Source organism: Hypomesus transpacificus, chromosome 3 (genome assembly GCF_021917145.1).
Source record: "Hypomesus transpacificus isolate Combined female chromosome 3, fHypTra1, whole genome shotgun sequence".
Classification (NCBI taxonomy): Eukaryota; Metazoa; Chordata; class Actinopteri; order Osmeriformes; family Osmeridae; genus Hypomesus; species Hypomesus transpacificus.
Window position 1 is genome coordinate 10234517 of NC_061062.1, and position 24388 is coordinate 10258904.

The 24388-nt window shown below is 45.3% G+C and overlaps 2 protein-coding genes across 2 annotated transcripts; one reads left to right on the forward strand and one right to left on the reverse strand.

Annotated features, from left to right (window-relative positions):
- The first annotated feature begins 1461 nt into the window (after positions 1-1461).
- LOC124466420 (psychosine receptor-like) lies at positions 1462-2972 on the forward strand. Its single transcript, XM_047018256.1, has one exon. It carries the CDS (start codon positions 1486-1488, stop codon positions 2455-2457), a length of 972 nt encoding a protein of 323 aa, XP_046874212.1. The 5' UTR covers positions 1462-1485; the 3' UTR covers positions 2458-2972.
- A 5701-nt stretch (positions 2973-8673) lies between these two features.
- Positions 8674-23962, reverse strand: kcnk10b (potassium channel, subfamily K, member 10b). The gene is made up of 7 exons (XM_047016679.1): positions 23675-23962; positions 20436-20848; positions 13755-13872; positions 12710-12870; positions 11768-11960; positions 11418-11560; positions 8674-11011 (listed from the first exon to the last, which is right to left on the reverse strand). The coding sequence occupies exons 1-7, from the start codon at positions 23727-23729 to the stop codon at positions 10298-10300; spliced, it is 1797 nt and encodes a 598-aa protein (XP_046872635.1). The 5' UTR covers positions 23730-23962; the 3' UTR covers positions 8674-10297.
- Positions 23963-24388: the final 426 nt, after the last annotated feature.

Consider the following 24388-nt stretch of genomic DNA (forward strand, 5'->3'; position numbering starts at 1 on the left):
GTTTCTTAAAAAAATAAAACTGGCATCACCTGTCTGATAACACTGTGAACCACCAGAATCAGAAATATATGTGATTAGTGAAGGCCATGAACCACCTCCTAATTTGTTTAGTGTTGCATGTTATGAATAAACGTAATAAGAAATGTTATCAATACATGTTCGAACCCACAGGGGCGCTGTAGGCCTTCTCCTCCAGCGCTCCTGCCTATCCTCCTCACCTACCTGGTGTCGTTCCCCCCCCGGCAAGGTCCTGATGCTGCTGGGAGCCCTGCTAGAGGCTGGTGACTGTGCCATGGCCTGCAGGCTAAGGGACCCCTGCATGGTTCTAGTGGCCACCACAACAACAGCACCTTGCACACAGTCATACATTTCCTGATTAGCTAGAGTGCCAGAACAGAGATGAGGAGAGTGATGGAAGGGTGCCATAAAGGCTTCAGACAAATATGGCCGTCGAAACAACCAGGAGTTTCCACAGTAGCATAGGTGGACCTCACTACTGGTAGGTGACGTCCTTTACGGGACTTGGCACCTGAGGTAAATTGTCAGAGGTAACACATAAGATTGCATTGATCCTAAACTTTAAACTACTTGTTTTATACATAATTCACCAATTTCGCAGTGACTCACAATATAGTAAAAAAGAACGTCATACTAAAACGTTCTAATAAAATGAAATAGCTATTTTAAATGTCAAATCTTAGATACCCCTCTTTGCCATGAGAATAGGATCTAGATACAGTCACAAGCTGACTTCATCTTTATGTGCTCTTTTATCAGCAGGAACACAGTATGTCAACATTGGCCAGTGATTACGTATTGACAGTACAATATTAAGTATATTCACCTCTCATGTAGGCTTGGTAATTAAATCTATATTGCAGGGTCCACCAGCCTTCTGTGTTTGTCTCTTGAATCTTGTGACACACTAGGGGACTTATGGGAGGGTGGTTGTTAAGGAAACAGTGGCAGCCCCTTCCTGTTACTTTATGTTGAGCAAATCACTGTGTGACGGATTTATCAGGTTCACGTAGGAAACTCGCTTGAACTAGACAAGAATTTTACCAGACAGAAAAATTGATCCGCTTTTATATGGACGGCTTTTGTATAAACCGTGAGTATGAGTTTCATGTGTCCATACTTCATTCAATAATTATTCTGTAAGATCTAGCTCACATACTTAATATGAATGACTCACTCAGCTTATATAGACGCTGTGTCTGCTGGTGACCCTGTGAAAAAAAAACATAAATTGTAGAAGCTGTTTATATGTTCTACTGTAGCTGAAACTTGAAATGAAAAAGAAAAATCCCATACAAGACAAGACAGTTTATTCATGTGAGAATGCTAAAATCATTATTTTTTGAAAGGGCATTCTTTTTAGTGGACCCTTCAATACTAAAACTAAGATGACTTATGCATTTCACTTTGCTTTATGTGGTCATAAACATTGTATTGCCTTGCTGTTTTTGAAGGTGAGACCACAACATGAACTCCACCTCTGGCATGGATAGTTTCAGCCTATTGGCCAATCTGACCGACTCTGAATGTATCTCCGTAGAAGAGCCAGACAAGCAGAGGCCTTTTCTGGTGTTCTACCTGACCCTCATCATCATCTCTATCCCCTCCAACACCTTCTCTCTCTATGTCTCCTGGCAGCACATCCGTCAGAGAAACGAGCTGGGAGTCTACCTCTTCAACCTGGCCCTGTCCGACCTCACCATAACCATCGGCCTGGGCCTGTGGACGGACTTCATCTGGCGCGGCGCCTGGGTCCACGGCGGCTACGTGTGCGTCCTCTGTGTCTTCCTCCTCTTCACCAACTTCTACACCACGGACGCCTTCCTGTGCTGCATCGCCCTCGACCGCTACCTCGCCGTGGTCCACCCGCTGAAGTACCCGGGGCTGAGGCGGGTCGGCACGGCGATGGCGGTCAGCGGCGGCATCTGGGCGCTGGTGATCTGCTTTAACGCCGCCACCATCGGCTGGGCGGACGCGTACAGCGACGCTGGGCACGTGGCGGTGTGCTTCAACGTGTTTCCGCTGTCGCGGAAGCAGGTGTGGGTCAACGTGGCGCGCTTCGTCTTTGGTTTCGTGCTACCCGTCCTGCTGGTGGCGTTCTGCAGCTGGGGCACCTGCATGGCGGTGCGCTCCAACCGGGCCACGGAGGAGCAGGAACGCCGGCGGGTGTCCCGGCTGCTGGGGGTGGTGCTGTTCACCCTGGGGCTGTGCTTTGGACCCGTCCACGTCATGATGGTCCTGCGCGCCCTCCTGGAGGACTGCGGGGACCCCGCCTGGCTCGTATACCCTTACAAGATCAGCATCGCCATCTCGTCGCTCAACTGCCTGGCTGACCCTCTGCTCTACTGCTTCTTCACCAAGACGGGCAAGGCCAGTGTCACCCAGGTGGTCCTTTTCCTCCAGGGGAGAAGAACGATCCCAGAGCAGGGGGTGGTTTAGGGGAACATGGGACATCTAGCAAATGTTACCACTCAAACTGACACTTGACTGTGTCTACTTAGGTCTGCCAAATGAGTTGGATTAGGGAATCCGAATCCTCCTATTAGTTATTGACTGCATGTTCAATATGGATAGGTCAGTATGGAATAAACATTTAACCTTGATTCATCATTCCAACCAAATGTGTCTGTTTAACGTCCCTTACAAATGCGCCACACATCAGCGGGACATCTCCGACTGAAAGCAAGTGTACATACCGCAGTAGGACCTAACCACAGTACTGTATATACAGTACAGCCGATTTACAACTTGGAACACGAGTGAGTTTGTTCAAGAGTTCATGTTTGGGTTAGCCCAGTCAGCCGAGTCTCATCCTTGCTTGTCCAATCGTCTTGTGACAAAGCGGAAGAATGTGTTGTGTTTGCATTTTCACTTCAGTTTTACTGTCCTCTCGTTTCTTTGTGCACATGCCACTGTCTCAGAGGTGACAGACTTTCCATCTTCTCCATTCTTGTAAAAATATATTTTCTCCTGGTGACTCGGTCTTATCTCAACACCCCTTTGCAATAACTGCCGGAAGTTTCTAAATGATTTGAGTAGCCTATGATTGAAAATTCTGTTCAATACAAACCAGGGGCGTCGTTAAACGCGTTTTACTAGTGCACGTGCCCGAGTATAAATCTTTTGTGCCCCAATAAAATCAAAAGTTTGAGTTTTAACAATTTACTTAATTAGTCAGTGCATTAATTAGGACTGATAATCCCGGAAATAATAAACGCAGTTTCCCAATCAACGCTGGTAAAATCAAAGCAGTTTAATTAAAAACAAAAACCGATGCCCGCAGAATTCCATGTAAGCGCGCTCTTCTGAGCTTTCCAAATAGCCACTGCAGCACGCACACAGAAGTCCAGGTGTCGGACTCGGCACACCAGTCAGAATTGAGGTAGGCTAAGAAAACAAAATAAAGTTTCTGAAGGATAGGCCCACCGATCATCTTATTTTGACTAAAACATAAAAACAATATTACATGAAGCTAAAAAAAAATGGATGTCCCTGCCAAAGTTGGTATCAAACTTGCGTCCCTGAACTCTTACTACTATAGCCTAGTAGTGCATTGTGCGCAGCACGCTTGGAATACTCGGAATACTTTGAATACTGTTATTATGTCTAACAACGCCCCTGGTACAATCTGATCACCACCTAAGATTGTAAGTGGGTATCTGTTGCCCACTTGTGGGTAAACCGGAGAACTGCATGCTTAATGTTCTCTTCTGTTGATGTTGTGTAAAGTAGCAAAAATTGAGTTTAAAACCCATCATTAAGTCATATACATTGTGCTTAAACTGTGAGAAACATTATAGATATAATTATGTGTTAATCTATAAAATAGGAGGGAGAGATTAGTATAATTTTTGGGGGGAAACTAGGATTTAAAACCTGACACTTGGGTAAGATTGATAGGAAACTGTTGAGAGATACAGGACCACGACTTCTGATGTACCTGCCCTTGTACTTTCTGGAAATGGCAAAAAAACTTGAAGCTTGAAACTTGACAACTTGGAATCATTCTGAGCATTGTGGTTGCAAATTAAGTTTAGGCGCCCCCTGCTGTTCAAGTCTAAAGCAAACCAGTCTGAATACAAGTGGAACAAATAGACTTAAAACATTCTTTGTTTATGTTCGTCATAAACTAACTCTGACTAGGGAAGTGCCACATGCATGAAACTTACTCTGGTTACTCTTACTTGTCCCCTCAATGCACAGTAAAAATCAATTTGATGCTGGGATATACAGAACAGAAGTTACATGGGTGCCTTTCAGGACAGGGCTGTATGTAGCTCTATTCCTGATGTCAACACAATTAACAGCCCATGTAACCTCACTTGACTGAATCCAAGCTAGGGCAGCTGAGCTCAGCTCTAGCACTTGCTGGGCCTGGGGGATATTCAGGCAAAACACGTACACGCGCCATTGAGAAACACTCAACCAAATACACAAATGAGCCAAAAATGGCAACTAAATGACCAAAATAGAAGCCCAGTGAGTGGTTGGGTAGTGACATTACATATGCTCTCTGTGCAGCATGCTAAGAATAGTCTATGTATCATTGAAAGTAAAAGGCCAAGCGCTTGGCATTGTTCATATCTAATGTATATGAGGAAATGGCATGCGTGCAAGCTTTTTGAGGCAGGCAAGTGCATCAAGATCAAGGCTCCTCCATGCCAGAAGGGATTTGAGCAACTCCTGACTCAGTGATTTCAGCAGCTGTCTTTGTCATTGAAGAGGAAACTCCTTGTACTGTTGCTACTGTATGAGTCACTCATATTCAGCTCCATATACAGTGCTAGACACACTGTAAACACCAGTGACACCAAACCTTTTTCTTGTGTCACTGCATAGTCACCAACAGTAAAAACACTGTCCCTGCGCAGGTTCGAACGTGCTCGGCTACGCAACTTGTGTTATAGTAATGTAACATGCAGTGGTGACAACTAAATCTGACTTGATGTCTTGTTTTCATGCTTGAGATGTCTTCAGCTCTTTTACCTTCTCGTGACAACCCAGTCTAACCACCTCTTCTCCAGGTCCCTTTGGGGTTTGGGAATCTGACATGCACATGTCACAGTGATATGTTGCTCTCCAGGTCGTGGTTTATTAGAGTGGATGTCAGAGGGTTCCTGAGCCTCTGTGCTGCGTGACAGGCTGACTGCTGCAACGTCTCGCAGCTCTCTGAGCGTGTTCGACCCCCAGACCCTCTGAGCTGCGTGTGTCTGGAACATTCCTGTTCACCTCTCCTCCTCAGCCTATCTGTCCCCCCAAGCTCCCTCCTCCTTCCATTCTCTCTTTGCCACCCTGTGTGTGTGTGTGCGTGTGTGTGTGTATGTATGTGTGTGTGTGTGTGTGTGTGTGTGTGTGTGTGTGTGTGTGTGTGGGGGTGTGTATGTGTGTGTGTGTATGTGAGTGTGCGTGTGTGTGTGCGTGTGTGTGTGTGTGTATGTATGTGTGTGTGTGTGTGTGTGTGTGTGTGTGTGTGTGTGTGTGTGTGTGTGTGTGTGTGTGTGTGTGTGTGTGTGTGTGTGTGTGTGTATGTGTGTGTGTGTATGTGAGTGTGCGTACAGCCTAAACATAAGTAAATGTTGGATGTAGTACACAGTTCACGAAATTAATCTGTCCTCTGTGTTTCGATGATGATGTAGCTAAGAACACTTTAGATGTCTTAACAAATTAGCTTTGTCTTTCTTTTTCTTTTTTGTGATGTTGTCATTACACACAACACGAAAGACACAGTGAATCAAGCTGTTGACAAATTGCAACCAAATCAATGAGTAATAATAAACTAAATCACCCTCCCCTTGCCATCTTCTCCTCCCTTGACACAGAAAACCTGACACATGCTGGACAAGCGTGGGTGAATTGTATGTCACAACGGGCTTCTGAGTAAATGTTCCCATGGGAACAGTATTGCACAGTGCCACGCATCAGTAGTTGGTAGGTTGTCTGGTAGTACTTCATGCAGAATCCAGAGGACACTATGGTTCTGTTTCTCTCTCTCTCTTTCTCTCTATCTCTCTCTCTCTCTTTCTCCCTCTCTCCCTCTCTCCCTCTCTCTCTCCCTCTCTCTCTCCCTCTCTCCCTCTCTCTCTCTCTATCTCTCTCTCTCTCTCTCTCTCTCCCTCTCTCTCTGCCTCTCTCTTCCTCCCGACCCTGGTGTGACATAAATCCTCTAATGGAAGAAGAGGAGGCGTGAAGCAAAGGCGCTCCACACACCTAGCATGGCGAGGATCGATCCACTCCTGTTTGACATTAATCAAGGTCCTCTCTAACAATGAGAACTTAGCACGAGTGTAATCCCAGCGAAGCTGCTCTACGACTGATGTTTAGCAGCTAGAATACACACTATACACACACTGTACATTCCAATTGAATTCACATCTCTCCTGCATGACACACGACTTTGATTGCAAAGTGGCAGCCTGTGCCTCCTCCACAGTTGATGAGAGGGCTGCCAGTCAGGCAGGTGAAGGCCACATGCTCCCCCACAGCCCTCGCTGTGGCTGTGTCACGTGAGGGCCAGAGGTCTGGATGGACCGTAGGGACAAAGGAGATTCGTAAGGGGGGTGTGGGGGAGTGGGAGCAGCTGGGGGCGCAGCTGGGGGGTGGAGTGGAAGTGTTTGTGTGTGTGTGTGTGTGTGTGTGTGGAATGGGCAAGGGTTGCTAGCAAGTGAGAGCATACAATGGCAGAAAGAGGCAGCGAGGGGTGGTCCCTTTGGCATAAGACAAGGTGAGCGGGGGGGCTTGCAGAGTCACCATTCATGTGGGTGGACAGACAGGCAGAGAGACTGATGCACAGGCACATGCATACATTCAGACAGACAGAGACTTATTGAACAAACACGAGCAGATTGATCCCTCTCTTGTCCAAACTTCAACCTCGACCGGTGTCCATGAACTAACACCTACGAGGGACTAACAGAACAGACACAGCAAGCTAATAGATCATCTGACAAAGAGGAATCCTTCCACTAGCTATCACACGAGGACCCACACGTGACCAGGGCCTTACACAAGCCCTAGGGAGGGAAGTAAAGGCATGGAGCGCGTTGCATAATGACATGCCATTATGTTGTCATTCATGTGTGGAGTAATGGGCATTTCCTAGAGCTTGAGTTTTAGAGTATGGAGTTAATTGATGGTGAAAAGGTATGTAGTGCGCTGAGAAAAATATTTTATCCAATCCAAATGACATTTTGGATTATTTTTCTTATTCTATGCTTTATTTGACGGCCCAATTCTGCTGAAATGGAAACCCTGCTGAGATCATTTATTTTCGCGTCGGTATAATCTAATGGGATCAGTGGTGGTGTTTCACCTGCTCATCTTGATGTTAGGGATGCATCACAGCACTCCTGCATCATTTGTGTTTATTCTCTTGGAATAAAAGGAAAATACCTCTTAGTGATGGAGAAACACCTGTTCATTCCACTCACAAAAATATCCAGATGAGATTAATCTCTACATCCAGATGTCAGAGTGTTTTACATATTGTAGTCGTAGTAGTAGTAGTAGTAGTAGATAATTTGTTGTTCAACCATGCAAAGTTAATGGTGGCACCGTCTCGGATGGTAAAGCCCTGCAGAGGATAGTGAGGACAGCTGAGAAGATCATTGGGGTCTCTCTTCCCTCCATCATAAACATCTACACCAGACGATGCATCTGCAAGGCAACCAGCATTGTGAACGACCCACACACCCCCTCACATGGACTCTTCACCCTGCTGCCGTCTGGCAAGACGTCCAGAAGCATTCGGGTCCTCACGGCCAGATTGTGGAACAGTTTCTTCCCCCAAACCATCAGACCACTCAATACTCAGGGACTGGTCTGATACACACAGACCTGGACACTCAGGGACTGGTCTGATACACACAGACCTGGACACTCAGGGACTGGTCTGATACACACAGACCTGGACACTCAGGGACTGGTCTGATACACACAGACCTGGACACTCAGGGACTGGTCTGATACACACAGACCTGGACACTCAGGGACTGGTCTGATACACACAGACCTGGACACTCAGGGACTGGTCTGACACACACAGACCTGGACACCCTCCAACATCAGAGTTGGACAAATTGCACTCAATTCTTGGTCACTTTATACTTGCTAGCTCAATATTGTCCTGTCTTCTGTGCAAATATACTTGTACTTTATACAGGAATGTGTGCACTTTATATAGGAATGTAGGCATGTGTAGGTTTTAGTCAGTCTGTGTTTGTCCTATGTTGTCTTTATGTAGCACCATGGTCCTGGAAGAACGTTGTCTCTTTGCTGTGTACTGTACTAAATTTGGTTAACCCTAACCCTAACAAATAAACTACTACTACTACTATTTGCTAGTTGCAATGCTGTTTGGCACGAGCATAATCTATGGTCCTGACATCACCTCGCTCGGGCAGTCTGAGGTGACCATTCGACAGTGTCTGAAAGCACAAGTTGGTTTCATGTGGTCTGGAAGTCAGCCTTGACCATTTCCTTTGGCAGTAAATCCAATTACCGGTAGGGTAGCTTTAATTATCTCAATGACACATTAACGACTGTCGAGAAATACAATGACTGCTATGGGAATATGCAACAGACAGTACAAATTGCATCAAGCCACAAATTGCTTCTACAGGTTGGTATTATTTATTTTCAGAAAAGGCACTCGCCACATTTGATGTAATGTTTGCACAACTTTTTGGGGGGGAATAGCAGATCAACTGAGCGAGAGCAACCCACAAGTCATGGTAACGCTGGTATGAAGCACAGTCAGGGTTTACACCAGTATCTACAGTAACAATATTCACCATTGGGAACACATGCTTTGCAGTCAGATGATACCGTACAGGAGTTTTCTCCCTTACAACAACTACAATGATGATGTAACCGTGTTGGCTGACAGCACCTGTTCACCCTATGTATACATCATAAATGAGTAGAAAAAACGGTAGAAAATTGGCTAACATTTTGGAGTGTAAAGCTTCAGGAAGCACAGCAACAACACAGGCGTTTGTGAGGACCAACGTGATTGGTCATTGGGACAATCTGATGTGTGTGTGGGTCCAAAAGATAGCAAGGATCAATTACAATATGGGTCAAACGACAACCATGCAAACATACTCTAACAGTGAGATATAAAAAAAATACTCAACTCAATAACATTCAGAATCAGACAATCAATCAAACAGTCTTTGTTGTGAGAACCAACACAAATATTTCAGCAAAAATAAATATTTATAAAAAAACATGGTGATATGGACCTTTCCAAGAATGGTAGACATGTCGTATGTCCACCAGATCAATATGACACCTGGCCTTAAAGGATGTGACTACTTTAGATAATGACTTTCCTAGTTCTAGGGAAACTACTAGTAATTACTTTATTAGACAAACAAGCTCAGCAGTAAGATTTCCTCCTGGATTTCATATACAGTACGATGTATTATCGCTTTCGTTCAGTTGAACCAACAACCACTAGCACAGATAGCCTTAGGCTTTCACCTCACATTCAAGTCATCTTACTCCAACCTGAGAGCGTCAGAAAACCAAGTGTTGTTTTAAATTACCATGCACACAGAGTAATATTCTTGTTTGGCGTGAGCTATTAGCACAGTTATTATTCATAATCCTATCGTGTAAGAATATTAGTACTTAAATAAATGAACACTATATTGTCCATTGATCCAGCACCACCACCCCCCCCCAACAAGTCTTTCTTATTACTCAGGTTAACCCAGCAGCTCCATCGCCTGATGCTAAAAATAGCTCCTGCGGTATTAGATGGCAAAGTGTAGATCGATATGTTTGTGAGGAATTCAGCCGGAGGGTGAGACGGAGGGTCTCTGGGTCACTGGCTCACATCAGCCCCCAAGTCGAAGAGAATGTTCCCACCTTGTCTTTGTCGTTTTTGTCAAGTACGCAGAGGAGGAAAGCGTCTTGGCAACTGAGTTTGGGGGAATGGAGAGTATATGTAGAGGTGCTGTTTTATTCATGAGACGTACGGCGTATGACCATAGCCTCGTACTCTGTCGCTTCCATCATGTCTATTTTTGGCAACAAATTCTGACGTTTCTCCATCACTAGGACACAGTGACTGTTAACTTAGCCTAGAGAGACTTCAGAGCATGCCCAGATCTACACGGAGAAAACAGAAAAGGCACATTTCAAGACAATGGAAAAAAAACTGCCCCTCAAAGTCCTGTTATTGTTTCATGTTTCTCGCACCCTCTCTCTCTCTCTTTCTCTCTTTCTCTCTTTCTCTTTCTCTTTCTCTTTCTGAATCTGCATCTGAGCATGTTTATGGGCTTGTCTGAGGCTGAAAGTTTCTTCCTTCCAGTATTTTCTCGTTCTCTCTCTCTTTGGCCTGAGCTGGCACAAAGCCGCTCAGGTTAACGCAATCTGCCGTGCATGTTGGCAGATCGGTCAAACTGACGTTGGCTTCCTTCCTCTCCTCCTCCTCCTCCTCTTCCAGCTCTCCTTCTCTCTGTCCTTCATCCTTCTGTTCTCCCAGGGCTGTGCCAGCGCCACCTCCTCCCCCACCCATGGCCTCGCACGCCAACCGCACGTCTTCCGGGACGTTCTGCCGCAGGTCCCGGTTGCGTTGGCGCTTGGACACCTTGGTGAGCGAGCCGAAGCGCATGTTGAAGAGGTTGTCGTCGGAGGATGAGGGCGAGGCCCGCTGGGGCTGCTCGCTGCTCCGCCGCCGCTCCTCGTATGGCTCCACGGCCCCCCGCACGCGCAGGTTGTTCAGCTTGGTGTCGATGCTCTCCTGAGAGGACGTCTTGAAGCGGCCCGCGTCCAGGCTGGCGAACACGGCTCTCTTCTCGGGCGAGAGCATGTCCAGGGAGTGGGCCCGCTGCTCCAGCCCCAGCTGACGGCGTTCCATGCTGCGGATGGTGACCGCCCGCTGCAGCTTGTCGTGGAGCTCCACGCTCATGCGCCGCCGCGTCTCGCGGAACTCCGCCCGCACGTTGGCCTTCCACTCGGCCGCGTGGGCCTTGAACTCCCCCACCTGTTGTCAACGACACAGCAGTGAGGATGAATAACTCTGGCTCCTGAAATAGAGGGCAGTAGTCCATCATGGTGTATGAGTCATCGCTTCCTGCTAACATTAAAATGCAGAGAGATTAATACAATTTCAGTCTTGCTAAGAGGACCGGTCTCCATACAGTCCTATCGACCGATCGATAGCCTCCCGCTGCCCTAATGGCTCTGCTTCCTATCATTCGAGGCACCAGACTAGAAATGAACCAGGAAGCAGAACAGCATGCATGGTGGGCAGAGGAGGGAGGGAGGGGCGGTGGGGGGGCATAGGGGAAGAAAGAAGAACAGAAACAGAGATGGAGAAAGGGAACACATGGGGTTGGAGCAGGTTCGCTGTGTCTCAACTGCGCTAAGCTCTCAGTGAGGAAACCCACCTCCTCCTTGGTCTTTTTGGACAGAACCCTGAGCCAGTCCCCAATCATGCTCAAAACTGCCGCAAAGTACGCCAGGCCCACCAGGATCCAGAACCACACCACTGGCTTGTACCACTTCATGTAGTCGATTCTTCGGTCACCACCTGGAGAGGACAGGTCAGACAAGCGGTCATGAGTCTGTGTTGCCAGGGTACAACGGGAGATTTGGTAGGTTAGATACATGGAGCCGCCATTACGTCGCTATGAAAGTTAAGGGAGACGAGACATGGCACGGTCACATTGACACCTGAGGAGTAATTGCATGTTGTGACCTGTAAAATGTGCAAGTGCAAAAGAACTAGTTGTCATACCGGCTACATAGTCTCCTATGCCGACAGTGGTGAGAGTGATGACCACAAAGTAGATGGCTTCCAGAGTGGTCCATCCCTCGATGTGTTTAAATATGACGGCCGGGATGGTGACGAAGACTATGCAGCCGGCCAGGATGAAGAGGATGGTGGACGTCACTCGGATCTTAGTCTGGCTGATCTGTTTGTGTTTTTGCTGCAGAACACACAAAGAGAAATGGAGGCTGTGATGGAGAGCGGTTTGTAAACACACCTGGCTCTGCGTTTGGAACTTGGTCATCACCGTTGTTACCAACAGCGTCAATACTCATTAACTTCCAATCTCCCATACACCAGAGGACGGAAAGCATCGACCAACTTCAATAGACCCCAGAGCTCCATGAGTCACTTCCTTTGTAGTTGGATCTCAAGCCTCATCGCTTTCCAACCGTCTTAATAAGGTTTCCATTTAAAACCATTCTATTGCATGCACCCCTTCGCACATGCACAGAGAATCCCAATTAGACCCTGCCCTGTTCCCTGCCCTTCTCCTCTCTAATTCAAAGAGCTACAAAGCACCTCTAACTAATCTGGACAAGCCTGATTTGGACCTCAGAGTTCAAATACATCCCCCTGAGCCAGGATAATACCTGGATAACAGCAACAAAGTCTGCATGAAGAGGAAGGCATGATAGACACCTGACTGTTCAGCATGAATGGACTGGTAAGGGGTTTGAGACAACAACATGTTTGTTTACGCTATGATAGACAGTCGTGGTGACATCACAACAGGAGAAGGATAATCTTTCCTAAGTGTCTCCTTTCATTATGTCCAGAAATATACACTTTGGTTGTCTAACTATGCTGTTGCGTGACACCATATGTCTCACTAGTTGAAATTGATAAGATAAACAATTGAGTCTTATCAGCATTAATAACGAATGATGACACAGCAGTAGAACTCACCTTAAAAATCCTCTCCACCTTCAGAATGCTCTTCACGAAGATGGTGCCCAGCTGGTCACCAATCCCTGCCAGCAGGAAACCGAATAGTGGGATGCCAAATATGGCATACAGGATACAGAATATCTTACCTCCCTCGGTACTTGGGGCTATGTTACCATAACCTGTGACGGAGAGAGGAAACAGGAGGAGGAGGGGAAAAGGAAAGGAGAAGGGATGGTCAAGCCTTTATTAGGATCTAAGCCTGTACACAGCTTTGTATTTGTGGAGCTGGGGGTCGGAGCTAAATTATCTTTTAGAGCAAGTCATTAAGTTTAGAGCAAGTAATTAAGTTGTTCTGAGAAAACATGGCATTAATTGAGGCCCTGCAGGGAGTGTCTCTCTCTCTCCCTCAGCAAGTGAAGCGTAGGCAAATGAAGTGATGTTCAAGGGGTTCCGCTCAAAAGGTTCCATCCTCACTTGCACAGTAATTTGTAGCCGGAAATTACATACTGGTTGGACTTGTTGACGTACGAAAAGAAACACATTCGCAACAAGTGCGTCTTTAGAGTGACGCCTTAGTGTTCCTTTCATTCAAGTGTTTGTCTATTAATGGTGCATTACAATTACAAAGCGAAGACATGGCCTTGCTCGCACTGGATCGAGAACTTTCTAGAAACTTCACACAGACTCATCCTTCTTAAGTTCAAATCTTCATAGAGAAAATGAGTCACTTGTTAGCTTAAGTGGAGTAAGTAAAGGCCTGTAAAGCCTTTGCATTTAAGTATGATAGATTTGCACCAATGCACTGATTGAGGTGTACTACATTTCACACGACATTTAATTCATGCTTTTATCCAAAGCAACAAAAGAATTGTGCACGGATCAGAAGGGCAAATGGTCGTAACAGTATGTGGGTGGTCAAAGTCAAGAACCGGTCAGTATTTACTCAGGCACAAAGCAAAATAACTACATCTCAGCAAGCAGTCACGGCGCAACCCTAACAACATCTCAATGACAGTGCAACAGTGTGTCGTTTGGGGAGATTTAGGGAGCAGGTGCAGCTTACCGATGGTGGTGATGACTGTGCCAGCAAAGAAGAAGGCGCTGCCCAGGTCCCAGTGGGAGGAGTTGTAGGAGGTGTCTCCTACGGGACTCACCCCGGCGCTCACAGCGTCTATGGCATGCTAGGAACAACAAAACACAGAGCATGAGGCTACAGGACTGACATGGACACAGCTTGATCGGGTTGAAATCAGATCTTTCCTGACACTGTTCCATCCTTGAGCATAGACAGAGCATTTCATGAACTCGCATGCCGAAGCAATGGAAGGAAGAGCGGCAACCACCAACTACTAAATAGCGCTGGTGTGTGTTCCCTTTGTTTTAACGCCACAGCAGGCCACAGTTCACAGCACAGTGCCATGCTACCCCACGCCTGGCCAGCTAAAACACGTGCCCGGCCCTGATTTCACACCATAAAGCCATCAAGCCGTGAACGCAGAGAGCAGATTCAGCCGCACCGCTAACTCCCGCGTGCGCTAGTGACATGCTGTAATTACGTAACACACGTGAGAAGAGTGATGATGGAGCTGACTAAGATGATCTCCACAGATGAACTGAGAAAGGTCACCAGTGGACCAGGGGATGGCAGGAGGGGAGGAGAAGGGGGTGGAGGGGGGAGGAGGTTATATATTGTGAGGCTTGTCAAGGCAGATTGAGAGAATATGAGACGGGGAAGGAGGAAGAGAAAGGGAGAGGTTGTGGTAGAGGAGGGCAGAGTGAGAGGGGGATAGGGGGAGGAGGAAGAGGTAAGCGAGGTTGTTGGTTGTTGTTGTTGGCTGTTGTTCAGACGGTTTGCTCTGTGCGTGTATGGGCACATATGTGTGTCCATGTGTGTGTGTGTGAGCAGGCAGGACAGAGTGCAGGTGTGAGGGTCAGCAGAATGAGCGGGCTGGGTCCGCCACAGTCAGGTGCAGAACCCCTGCACATCCCCTAGGAAACAGCAGGGAGGGACACACTTCCTGTGAAATGACCCTTTCCAGGATGTCGGATAAACAGAGAGTAAGGTTCACACTGTTCCCTCTCATCTGGACTGCCAGCACTGTCTTGTGTACCATTGCAAACATCAACTAAGATGACTGAAACCACCACATGACACAACCAATTAAAAAACGATTGTATTATCTGAGCTTCTAATGCATGCTCATCTTCATCTGTGTCTTTGTGGTGCTTAAGTCATGCGTTTCTGTGTTTAGCATTTTGCTCTGCTTCAGTCCCCAGGAGTATTCTCCTTCAGTGCTGGGCAGAGTTCGCTTAGACAATCACCTACCGGAACACTTTTATCTCACATCTCCGATCTCCTGTTTTATGTAGGCTGTTATTCTGTTTTATCTCCTGATCCTCTGCAGCATCGCAAACATTGACCAGTTTCCTCCCCAAGTCCCTCAACCTATATTTCATTTTCTCTATAACATACAGTGCATAGTAAAAAATGAATGGTAAATTCAATCAGTTCCAATTCACCTCAGCCTTGATACTGTGGTGATTCAGATTAACCCGTGTCCTGTACACCAGTGGTTCTCAAAGTGAGGTCCGCGAACCATAACCAGGAGGTCCGCGAAATAATTATATTATAATATTGTAAAATGGTGTTGTATCATTAAAAAGTGAAACATATACTATAATCTACAGATGGGGACCATTTGCATCAATAAAACAAGCATATTGTGTCCGTTTAAGAGCACAAAGGGGATGCTGAATGGGTGTTACGATTATGGGGGGGTCCTTGGAAAATGTTCACCCCTGTAAGGGGTCCCTGCCCCCAAAACGTTTGAGAACCCCTGCTGTACTCTATTCTTAGTTGTACAGGCTGTCAGGCTAAGGACATCTGGATACATCCTCATGACACATTTACACAGAGGAAGAAAAAGACTCGACCCACACACACTCTCTCAAACATTCCAATGTAGACAAAATGGATCTGTTATATTTTGTTATAGTAACGTTGTTTTTGATTTATTTTTATAAAGTAAGGTTGGGTAATTGTTCTAACAGTACAACCCATTTGATTGAGAAAACCAAATATCAGATGACGGTATAAACAGCACATTGGTAATGGAGCGAAGCACTGTTGAAACTAAAGTCAAGTTACAGTAACAATGGAATGATCTTCACCAGAAATGTACAGCACAGAAAGTCAACATATACAGTCTAACAGCAAATTATGTATTTTTCCGTTTTTAATGATAACAAATCGAGGCCAAATGTTTGCCTTTCGGCTGGAATGCCTTTTTGCACTACCTGCCACACTCTCACATGACATACTCTGGACTCTTTTTCTCACTCTTCCTAACTCATCCTCCCCCTCTCTCTCTCTCTCTCTCTCTCTCTCTCTCTCTCTCTCTCTCTCTCTCCCTCTCTCTATCTGTCTCTTTCTGTCTCTCTCCATCTATCTGACAGATGGTTGAGAACATCAGGACTATATCCAATCATCATGCAAATTCAGACTTCCCTCTTCTTCATCTTAGACTTCCAAAACACCACCTGGTGATGTACTGTACCTCCAGTAGAGACCAGGGACACGGGAGATATTAAATAAGGAAAGCATACTTTTAAATCGCAAAAACTAAGTTAGCATGGAGGCTTTGATGATATTGACAGCATAATAGGGCCTCAAAGGTTTTGCGAATGAGGTGAGTGACAACTAAAATAAACCAATTACTGCAGCTGTGTGCACTTCTGAGAGGTCATGTGATTATCCCAGCACAGCCATGAAGGATAATGGTAAGTGTCTCTGTCAGACAATTATTTGACCTGGATTTAACCCACATCAGACACTTAATCAATGACATGTTTTGCAGATCTAAAGAACCATCGACCACAACCGCCAAGGTCCATGTACTGTAGACAGTTTCTCATGTCAAAGTCACCGCAGAATGTGTGTGTGTGTGTGTGTGGGGGTGGGTGGGGGGGGGGGGGGACATATGTGTGTATACGACAGAGAAAATCACACATTTCAATACTTTAGCTTGGCCCTTTAGCTGTACATAGCGTGTTCAAGTCATAAGCTCATTTTCAAATCTAAGTGTCACAACAACAAATAAGAGCTCTTGTGCCCCAGTCTGAGTCATACCATTTCTGCCATGGCTAAGCCAATTAGGTACTGCATCCTGGTGGGCAAGCAGTAGGTGGGCAGCAAGTACACTTTAGTCTCATACAGAGACAAACCCTCTCTCTCTACTTTTCTCTCTCTCTCTCTGTCCTCTTTCTCAACACAAACACACGGCAGATGCAAACAAAAACAACTCTCTCTCTTTCTCTCTCTCTCTTATTCTTTTCAGAGCTACCATCTTGAAGCATTCTTCTCTGCCAGTATTACAACATTGAGTCACTACCTGATTGGCAGGCACTCCTGTTGTGTGAGAGAGAGAGGGTGGGATTGAGAGAGAGAGAGAGAGAGAGAGAGAGAGAGAGAGAGAGAGAGAGAGAGAGAGAGAGAGAGAGAGAGATGGCAGAGTGACAGCCTTGACACAGCACTACCGGCTGGCCTATAGAACCTTTTAAAACAAACACATGAATCTCGGACAGATTGATGAAGTGCTTGTTTTATACCCCAGCTACCCCCTGGACCGTCTTTCTCTAATGGTAGCTCAATGGCAGCCAGCCTTGCCAAGCCAGCCAACTCCTCAGGTGGGAGTTCCAAAAACAATATTTAGTGATTGTACGAGTTGATAAAAGATGGTGCTACACAATGGTCGAAATCAAGTTTGTACACTCAGGGGGGATGGTGTCGTCTTTGCAGTCCAATAATTTCTTTGTAGCAAATCGGTACCACATGTATGTACCTGTCCAATTACAGTGAACTATTAGTATACCCAGGACTCAAACTCCAAAAATATCCAGCTTTTCTAATCAGTCAATAATTACAGAACCCATAGAGGGATTCTTGAGGCAGGTTATCCTCTGGCGAAGCTGGTGAAGCACTTTAAGGGGGAGGTGTGGCTAAACTGGCCAATGCCATGAATAATTGATTCTCTTTGGGGCCCCAGGCACACCATGGTAGAGGTTTAAATCTCCACGCCTTCCTCCAGGAAACACTGCCCTTGATTTCTCCCAACACTGCATTGAATTGTGCTTGTGTTTCTGTCCCCTAAATGGGCCCCCTACACAAGAATGGCAAAGTGTCAGGAGAAGCGTCCACAGAACAGAGGGACTAGATGTGGGGGTAGGGGGAGCAAGATGTACATGATGAGAGATAAGCTAAGCAGCACGCAGACATACACTGAAACCAGCGGTGTCAAATGCAGCCAGTCTGCTGGAAAGTGGAGCAAATCAAATGTCTGTGGGTGCTTCTCTCTTTCGAGTCAGCTAATGCTTTAAAGCTCAGGCATACAAAAACCTCATTCGGATATTGAAGGGAGGGCTGCCTCTACGATCAGTTTCACCCTTTATGATGTAAGAAAGCTGTACACAGTAAATTGACCTGCTCTATTCATTGCTACATGATATGTTGAGGTTTGCCAGCCTCTGTTTTTTCCCTATGATTCATAACCATCTGTTTCCTGGATTGAGCAGACCCCTGGACCTCTCTGGGACCCCTATGGGTAAAATCCACTGAACATCTGCATTTTAATGGTTTTCAAACACGACAAAGCCCTCCAAGAAAATAAATAGCATTTGGCTTGGGATATCCTGTCATCCTCACCCCGTGTGGAACTGCATTGAATGGTCTGTCTGAATAAACAACCACCCTGTCCCTGTTGGGATTGAGTTCCACTGATGTCTGGCCAGTGCTTTCTACCATCTGACTCCCTCACACCTCGCTGTTTAGCTCAGCCCACTACAGCAGCAGCTGCACATCTCCAATCCTTTTCCAATCACAGTGGCAAAAGGATATGTGTGACACATGGGCTTGGTTTCTCCTCGACGTGATATTACACCGCAGGCTGTGAGCGTTGTCACGCTAAGGTCAGATAAGATGGTAAAAATGGACACTAAAAACCATGATACGACCTGTCTCTTCTGGTTGTAATCTAGAGTGATTCACACAGGTCCCCTGGCCTGAGAGGTTCATGAGCCTAGCTCCTGCTCCTGTAAAACAGACAGGTTCCAGTGGAGATGGTGTTGACTAGACCGACGCAATCAAGTTTCATTGTAGGTCAGAATTTACAAGTGGCCATGATGGGCGTGAGGAGCCAAGTTCATCTTGAGACTGAGATGTGTCGTCTCTGGGGTGCAATCTGTTCTCAGCAGATCCTGGGAGATACATCTATTGATTGTTGTTGGAGAACTATCTGTATAGCTGGGCAGCTCATCCCATTATATCAATGTACATCAGTGCTTATCAGAACTCAATCCCATTTGAGAGGTTTCAAGCTCTCCCGATAATAGATCTCCTAATCACAAAGGTATGATCCTAATAGCACAAAATAATTGGATGTATAGAATATGGGTGTATAGAATCTATAGTGTGGAAACAATCTTCTGAAATGGTGCTTCAGCTTAGCTTGCCGAGACATGCATGTTTGTTCAGTAATGTTCCAGAACTGGTGTCTGGATACTTAACCCCTGTATTTCCTCAGCATGTTACATAAAGGAGAGACAGTGTTTGCCATGGCGATCTCCATTTAGCTATGTGTGGGTGTTTCAAAAGAGCAGCTCAATCAATACCAAGCCTTAATTATTCTCAGTTTTCAACTCAAGGAAGTTTTCTAGAAGAGGAAAAGGTCACTGCAGCTCACCACATCAAGCAAGGTCAAGTCTTTCCAAGAAAACTAAGCTTACAAGTGATTTTGTGTGGTTTCTCGGATTTCTTATGGAACAAAATCCTGACGGTCGATTGAGGCACTTAACCATGTCTTGAATATGTTTATATGTCTCAAGTCTCAAAGTGCATTATACATATAGAAGCTAGCTAGAACAATGCAGGTCTAGTTTACATTTACATTTATTCATTTAGCAGACACTTTTATCCAAAGAGACTTCCAAGAGAGAGCTTTACAAAGTGCATGGGTCACTGATAATAACAACAATATAGCCCCAAAGCATTGCGGGTAGCCAAAACAAGAAGCACATTGTGAACAACCAAAAAATAAGTGCCAAAGGGAAGAACCATAAGAGCATGTAGTTAAGCAAGTTAGAATTAAACAGCATGAACCTCTAAGTTGTGGTTAATGGATGAAGGATAGACAGGCCTTCCAATACATGGCAATAACTTATCATTTAAGAAACCGCAGTCCACCAGGGGGTCGGCAGAAAGGGCTGTTTTTGTCATGGTGTGCTTACAGGCAGCGCGAGACAAACTCATATGTTCTATGCAGATCACAGATGAAAATGCGCTTATGGATTCGTTACTTTGTGGAATAAAACTCCTGTCTTGGTCTCAGAAGCTGCATCTGGAAACTTGTGTAGTATGGTATTGATCACGTGTTTATTCATTACACTCTAGCCTTTAAGAATAAATAAAAAGATCATGGTCCATCCTCTGACACTAAATGATTATATATTTTAAAGTATAGTGTACACAATGCATACATTATGGTTTTAATAACATGTCAAGCAAGCTTTTCTAAATGGCTAATTAAATCTTGATAAAGTCCACTCCATAAGTGTCACAATCCATCCCATTGACCCCTGCGACTGCATTAATGTCACTCCACCTCATCCTTCCACTCCTCCTTCCCCTCCTGTTCTTCTTCTACTGCTCTCCTCCTCCTCTTCTCCTCCTTCCCCGCCTGAGCCCACTCACCTTGATCAGAGCCTCCAGTTCAGCGGGGGTGACGCAGCGGTGCCTCAGCAGGAACGAGGCCTTCTCCAGGGTGATGCTGTCCTTCTGGTTGCTCTCAAAGGGCTTCTCCAGCGCCTGGAAGGCCAGCCCGCCAGCCACCAGGTAGAACACCACCACCACAAACACCGCCACCACCGTCTTCCACTTCATCACGGAGTGGAGAGCCGCCAGGCCGTCCGTGCTGGCATCCATGCTGGCCACTACGCTGGCGGAGCGGGAAGAGATGGAGAGGCGTGGCAGAGGGCAGTGCCCGTTGGCCTTGAAATCACAGCCCATGGGATTCTGCATGGCTGCCACGCTGGCCTGGACCAAGCTGGATTGGATCATCTCTGATTGGACCTTATTTGGTGGATCCAAGTTGGTCTGGACCGCCACTGAAAAGGGAGACATACATATGTCAAATAATGAGCATATGTCTTTTTGTGTTCATGTGAGCTGAGATGTTTTGTTTAGAGACTCATTTACTGGAATCGATCAATCAATCATATTATACGGTATAACTCTTCTTACAAGCAATGTCACAGAGGGCTTCACATACACCTATAGGACTGCACCTAAACCAACCTAAACCTTCAAGGAAGACAAGGAAAAACTGCCAGGAAAATAAAAAAGAAACTTTGGGAGGAACAATTCAGTGAGGGATTCCCTCTTCAAGAGACAGTCGGTAACACAGAGAAGTGCAACACATGCACCACATGCTTGTCCATGAACATTCATTTTAGGATTTATGTCTAGACTGGATTAGACCTGTGTCTGGGAACCTTGGTCATAGTGTGTCTGTCTGTCAGATCTCACCTACCCTGAGGATACTATGTTACGTAGGGCTGGAGTGGTGCAGTATCCTCGCTCTGCAGCCTCAGTAACAAATAATCAAGTTCATCACAGAGTTAACTGCAGCCCAGCGGTTAATGATAAAAGCCATTAGTCCTGTACACTGCAGTCTGGGGCGGTTCCCCAGTTCTTCCCCTGCAGGGTGGAGTTTTATCTCCATGTCTGACCAAACCATAAATGCCCAGGAGACAGTATGGATATGGATATTCTGCCAGACAATAGTACTGCTAAAAGGGAGTCTTTCTGCCTTCTTCCCCATAACTGTTAGCATTGTCCTTAAAGACATTAAGTGCCTGCTTTTGTTTTGATTGTCAACACGAGGGGAACATGGAACACTTAGAACATTGCCAAAATGTGCAGAAAAAACATTTGACTACCCTCTTTCCTAAGAAGCAGGATTCAATCTCTCTAATAGACGGGCACATACTATGAGAGAGATGGATAACTGCCTCAGCGGATCATAGGTTTCCCAATGACCTGTGTCATTTATAAATGCACGCAAGGGGAGGTCAGTGGAGGTAGGGGACATTTCCAAGGAGGCAGCTATTTTTAGATCACGGTATGTTTACAACAACACTCCTTTGGCAATTCAGAACCTTATCTTGTACACATAGTCCCAACAGACACACACACATACACACACCTCTCCAATGGGAGATTATTTGGCACCTTAGGGAAGGGCAATGGTTGTTGAACAACGATGCCAACCCCACCACTCTGTTTATTAAAAGACGGCATATTTATCTGAGGTTACTACTGAGACCCACAATCTATTTCTAAACACAGTTAAACTATATGGATCTCATCCATACTATGCATGCATTTGTTGACAAAAGCTACAAAAGTACAAATCAACCTGGCATTTCCTGTAACTACTGACTAAGCTCCATGAACTTGGATGGCACTACCAACCACTCCCCCCAATGTGTTTGATGAGTCAAGGACATCCAGGAAGTCCCTCAAGCTCCTGCAGGATGGATAAATCTTGTTAGTCGATCATTTGACTGGAACCAAGGCTAAATCGATCCCGAAAAACTGCTGTCACATAGTTATGGAAACACAGTGAGAGATTCATCACAGCGCTTTTGAATGATTACATTAAAGGTTTCAGGGAGAGAGCTATTTTGGGAACATTTTGTATGAGAAACGAAACAGAAACAAAGAAACATTCCTATGGTAAATTCTGAGAACAGGGTGTGTTTTAACAATATCCACCCAAAACTACTAGAATTTGACAGACAATCTAGAACATCAGAAAGTCCAACCCATTACTAAGCAACATTCAAACTGGGTCAGGTTCCTGACTGGTCTGACATGACCATAAATTGCTTTTCATCACGTCAAATGAATGAATGGAATCAAACATATGAGCAGTACATTAGTATTACATTTGACATTGAGTACCGCCACTGCTACTGTTTGACTGTACCACCCACTCCACCAGGACGACACAAATAGCCCAGCTCATATGGGATAACAAATGGTTCAACCATTCAAACAAATGGAAAGTATCCAGATTATAACAGGGATCTATAATTATAAACAATATTTAACTTGAGCAGAAAATTGAAAATGTTGTGAGCATTAATCACATCATTGTAACCAATTGAATACACTGTCAACCCCTACTTATGATTTTCATACTTAGCCAGATTGGATTATGGACTATAGCAATGCTGTTATGCTACAGTATCCTCTCCCCCTTAAACACTTTCTATATAGGGCCTATCTCTCTTCAAATCCTGACATCACAGACAGACTGAAGGACGCTGACTAAACTTTTACTAAACCAAGCTACCGCATTAACTAATAAGAAATAAAATGTTTAATATGATGATTGTGAAGGTGTTGGTGCTAGTAAAATTTGGATAACAGTTTATGTTAACATTGTAACCAATTGATTCGTCTAAATGTAAACGGGGTGAACAAAAAATCCGAAAGATTAAACGGAATAAACTGTGAAATATTCAATTCCGTCCAGTTGCTTAGTATGGCTCTTTGCCCGGTTTTCCCCACGGTCCTGGCTGGGCGGCGGGCATCTCCCCAGCTGTCTCCGTATCTCCCCTCTGTCTATCCATGAAGGGCGCCCTCCACTCTGCACAGCTGAGCCCACAACAGAAAGAAAAGATCCACTCCCAACCTGCTTGCTTCATATTGAACCATATTTTCTGACAGAATCACTAAAGGTAGGCTATACATTTTAGTGTAAATAAACCACATTGGAGATACATGTAAAAAATAAAAAGTAAAGCCCCGTTTCTGTACATTTTTGAATGATTCGGTCTACTATTGTCTTCAAGATAATCAGGGTCTGAAAAAGCCAATATCTCACCTAAAGCAGATGAAGTAGATCATCATAATTTACCAACCTTGTTCTGGGTCCCAATTTACTTGTTTCCGGGGGTTTTCTAATGGAAATTTCATCGTTCTATTGTTCTTCTCAAAACACCAAGTGTTCAAAAACGTTAAATAGCTGAAAATCCTAATTCAACTATAGTACAGTAGCTTATACACTATCATATAAATACATTCACTCATATCTGGTTGTTTAGTGAATTGGAAAATTAAAAAATAAGGTAACCAGAAAGCGTTTTGTCCAGAGTCATGTATCCTTTTAAGAGTGCTTGACAAGGGCGCGTGGTGCAGGCTTGGACAAATTGTGCGCCTTTCACTGGACTAGCACAATGTGGGACCACCCCTACACCCAACATCTCACACGTCAGTCCAGTCCACTTGGTGAGAGGTATCGAAATAGCGCCTAAGTGGTTCAGCAATGAACTTTACACAAGAATGGTACAAACAAAGGGAACCTCCTTTCTCTTTCCCAGATTTATGGGCAACCAACAGAACCGAAAGGGGGGGGGGATGTCTCAATTGAGGCTTGTGGCGGTATGTGCCAGTAAGTCATAATTTAAACGAGTTTATATGTTTGGTTATGTAAATAGAATACTTACTAATGTGAAATGGTTTCGGTCCTCCTAATATTCACGATTCGGGAACCAGCATGTGCAGGCACATGGTGTGGTAGTGGGCGTCGTTAATAGCCTACATTCTGCGGTCGACGATTTAAGCCATTACATCAT

Bases quoted from the DNA above. Each gene is read 5' to 3' on its own strand.
- kcnk10b (XM_047016679.1), bottom strand. From the start codon at position 23,729: ATGAAATTTCCATTAGAAAACCCCCGGAAACAAGTAAATTGGGACCCA. The intron at 12,871-13,754 runs GTAAGCTGCACC...TCTCCGTCACAG, and splicing joins CACAGTCATCACCACCATCG to GTTATGGTAACATAGCCCCA. The intron at 11,561-11,767 runs GTATGACAACTA...TGTCCTCTCCAG, and splicing joins CATAGGAGACTATGTAGCCG to GTGGTGACCGAAGAATCGAC.
- LOC124466420 (XM_047018256.1), top strand. From the start codon at position 1,486: ATGAACTCCACCTCTGGCATGGATAGTTTCAGCCTATTGGCCAATCTG.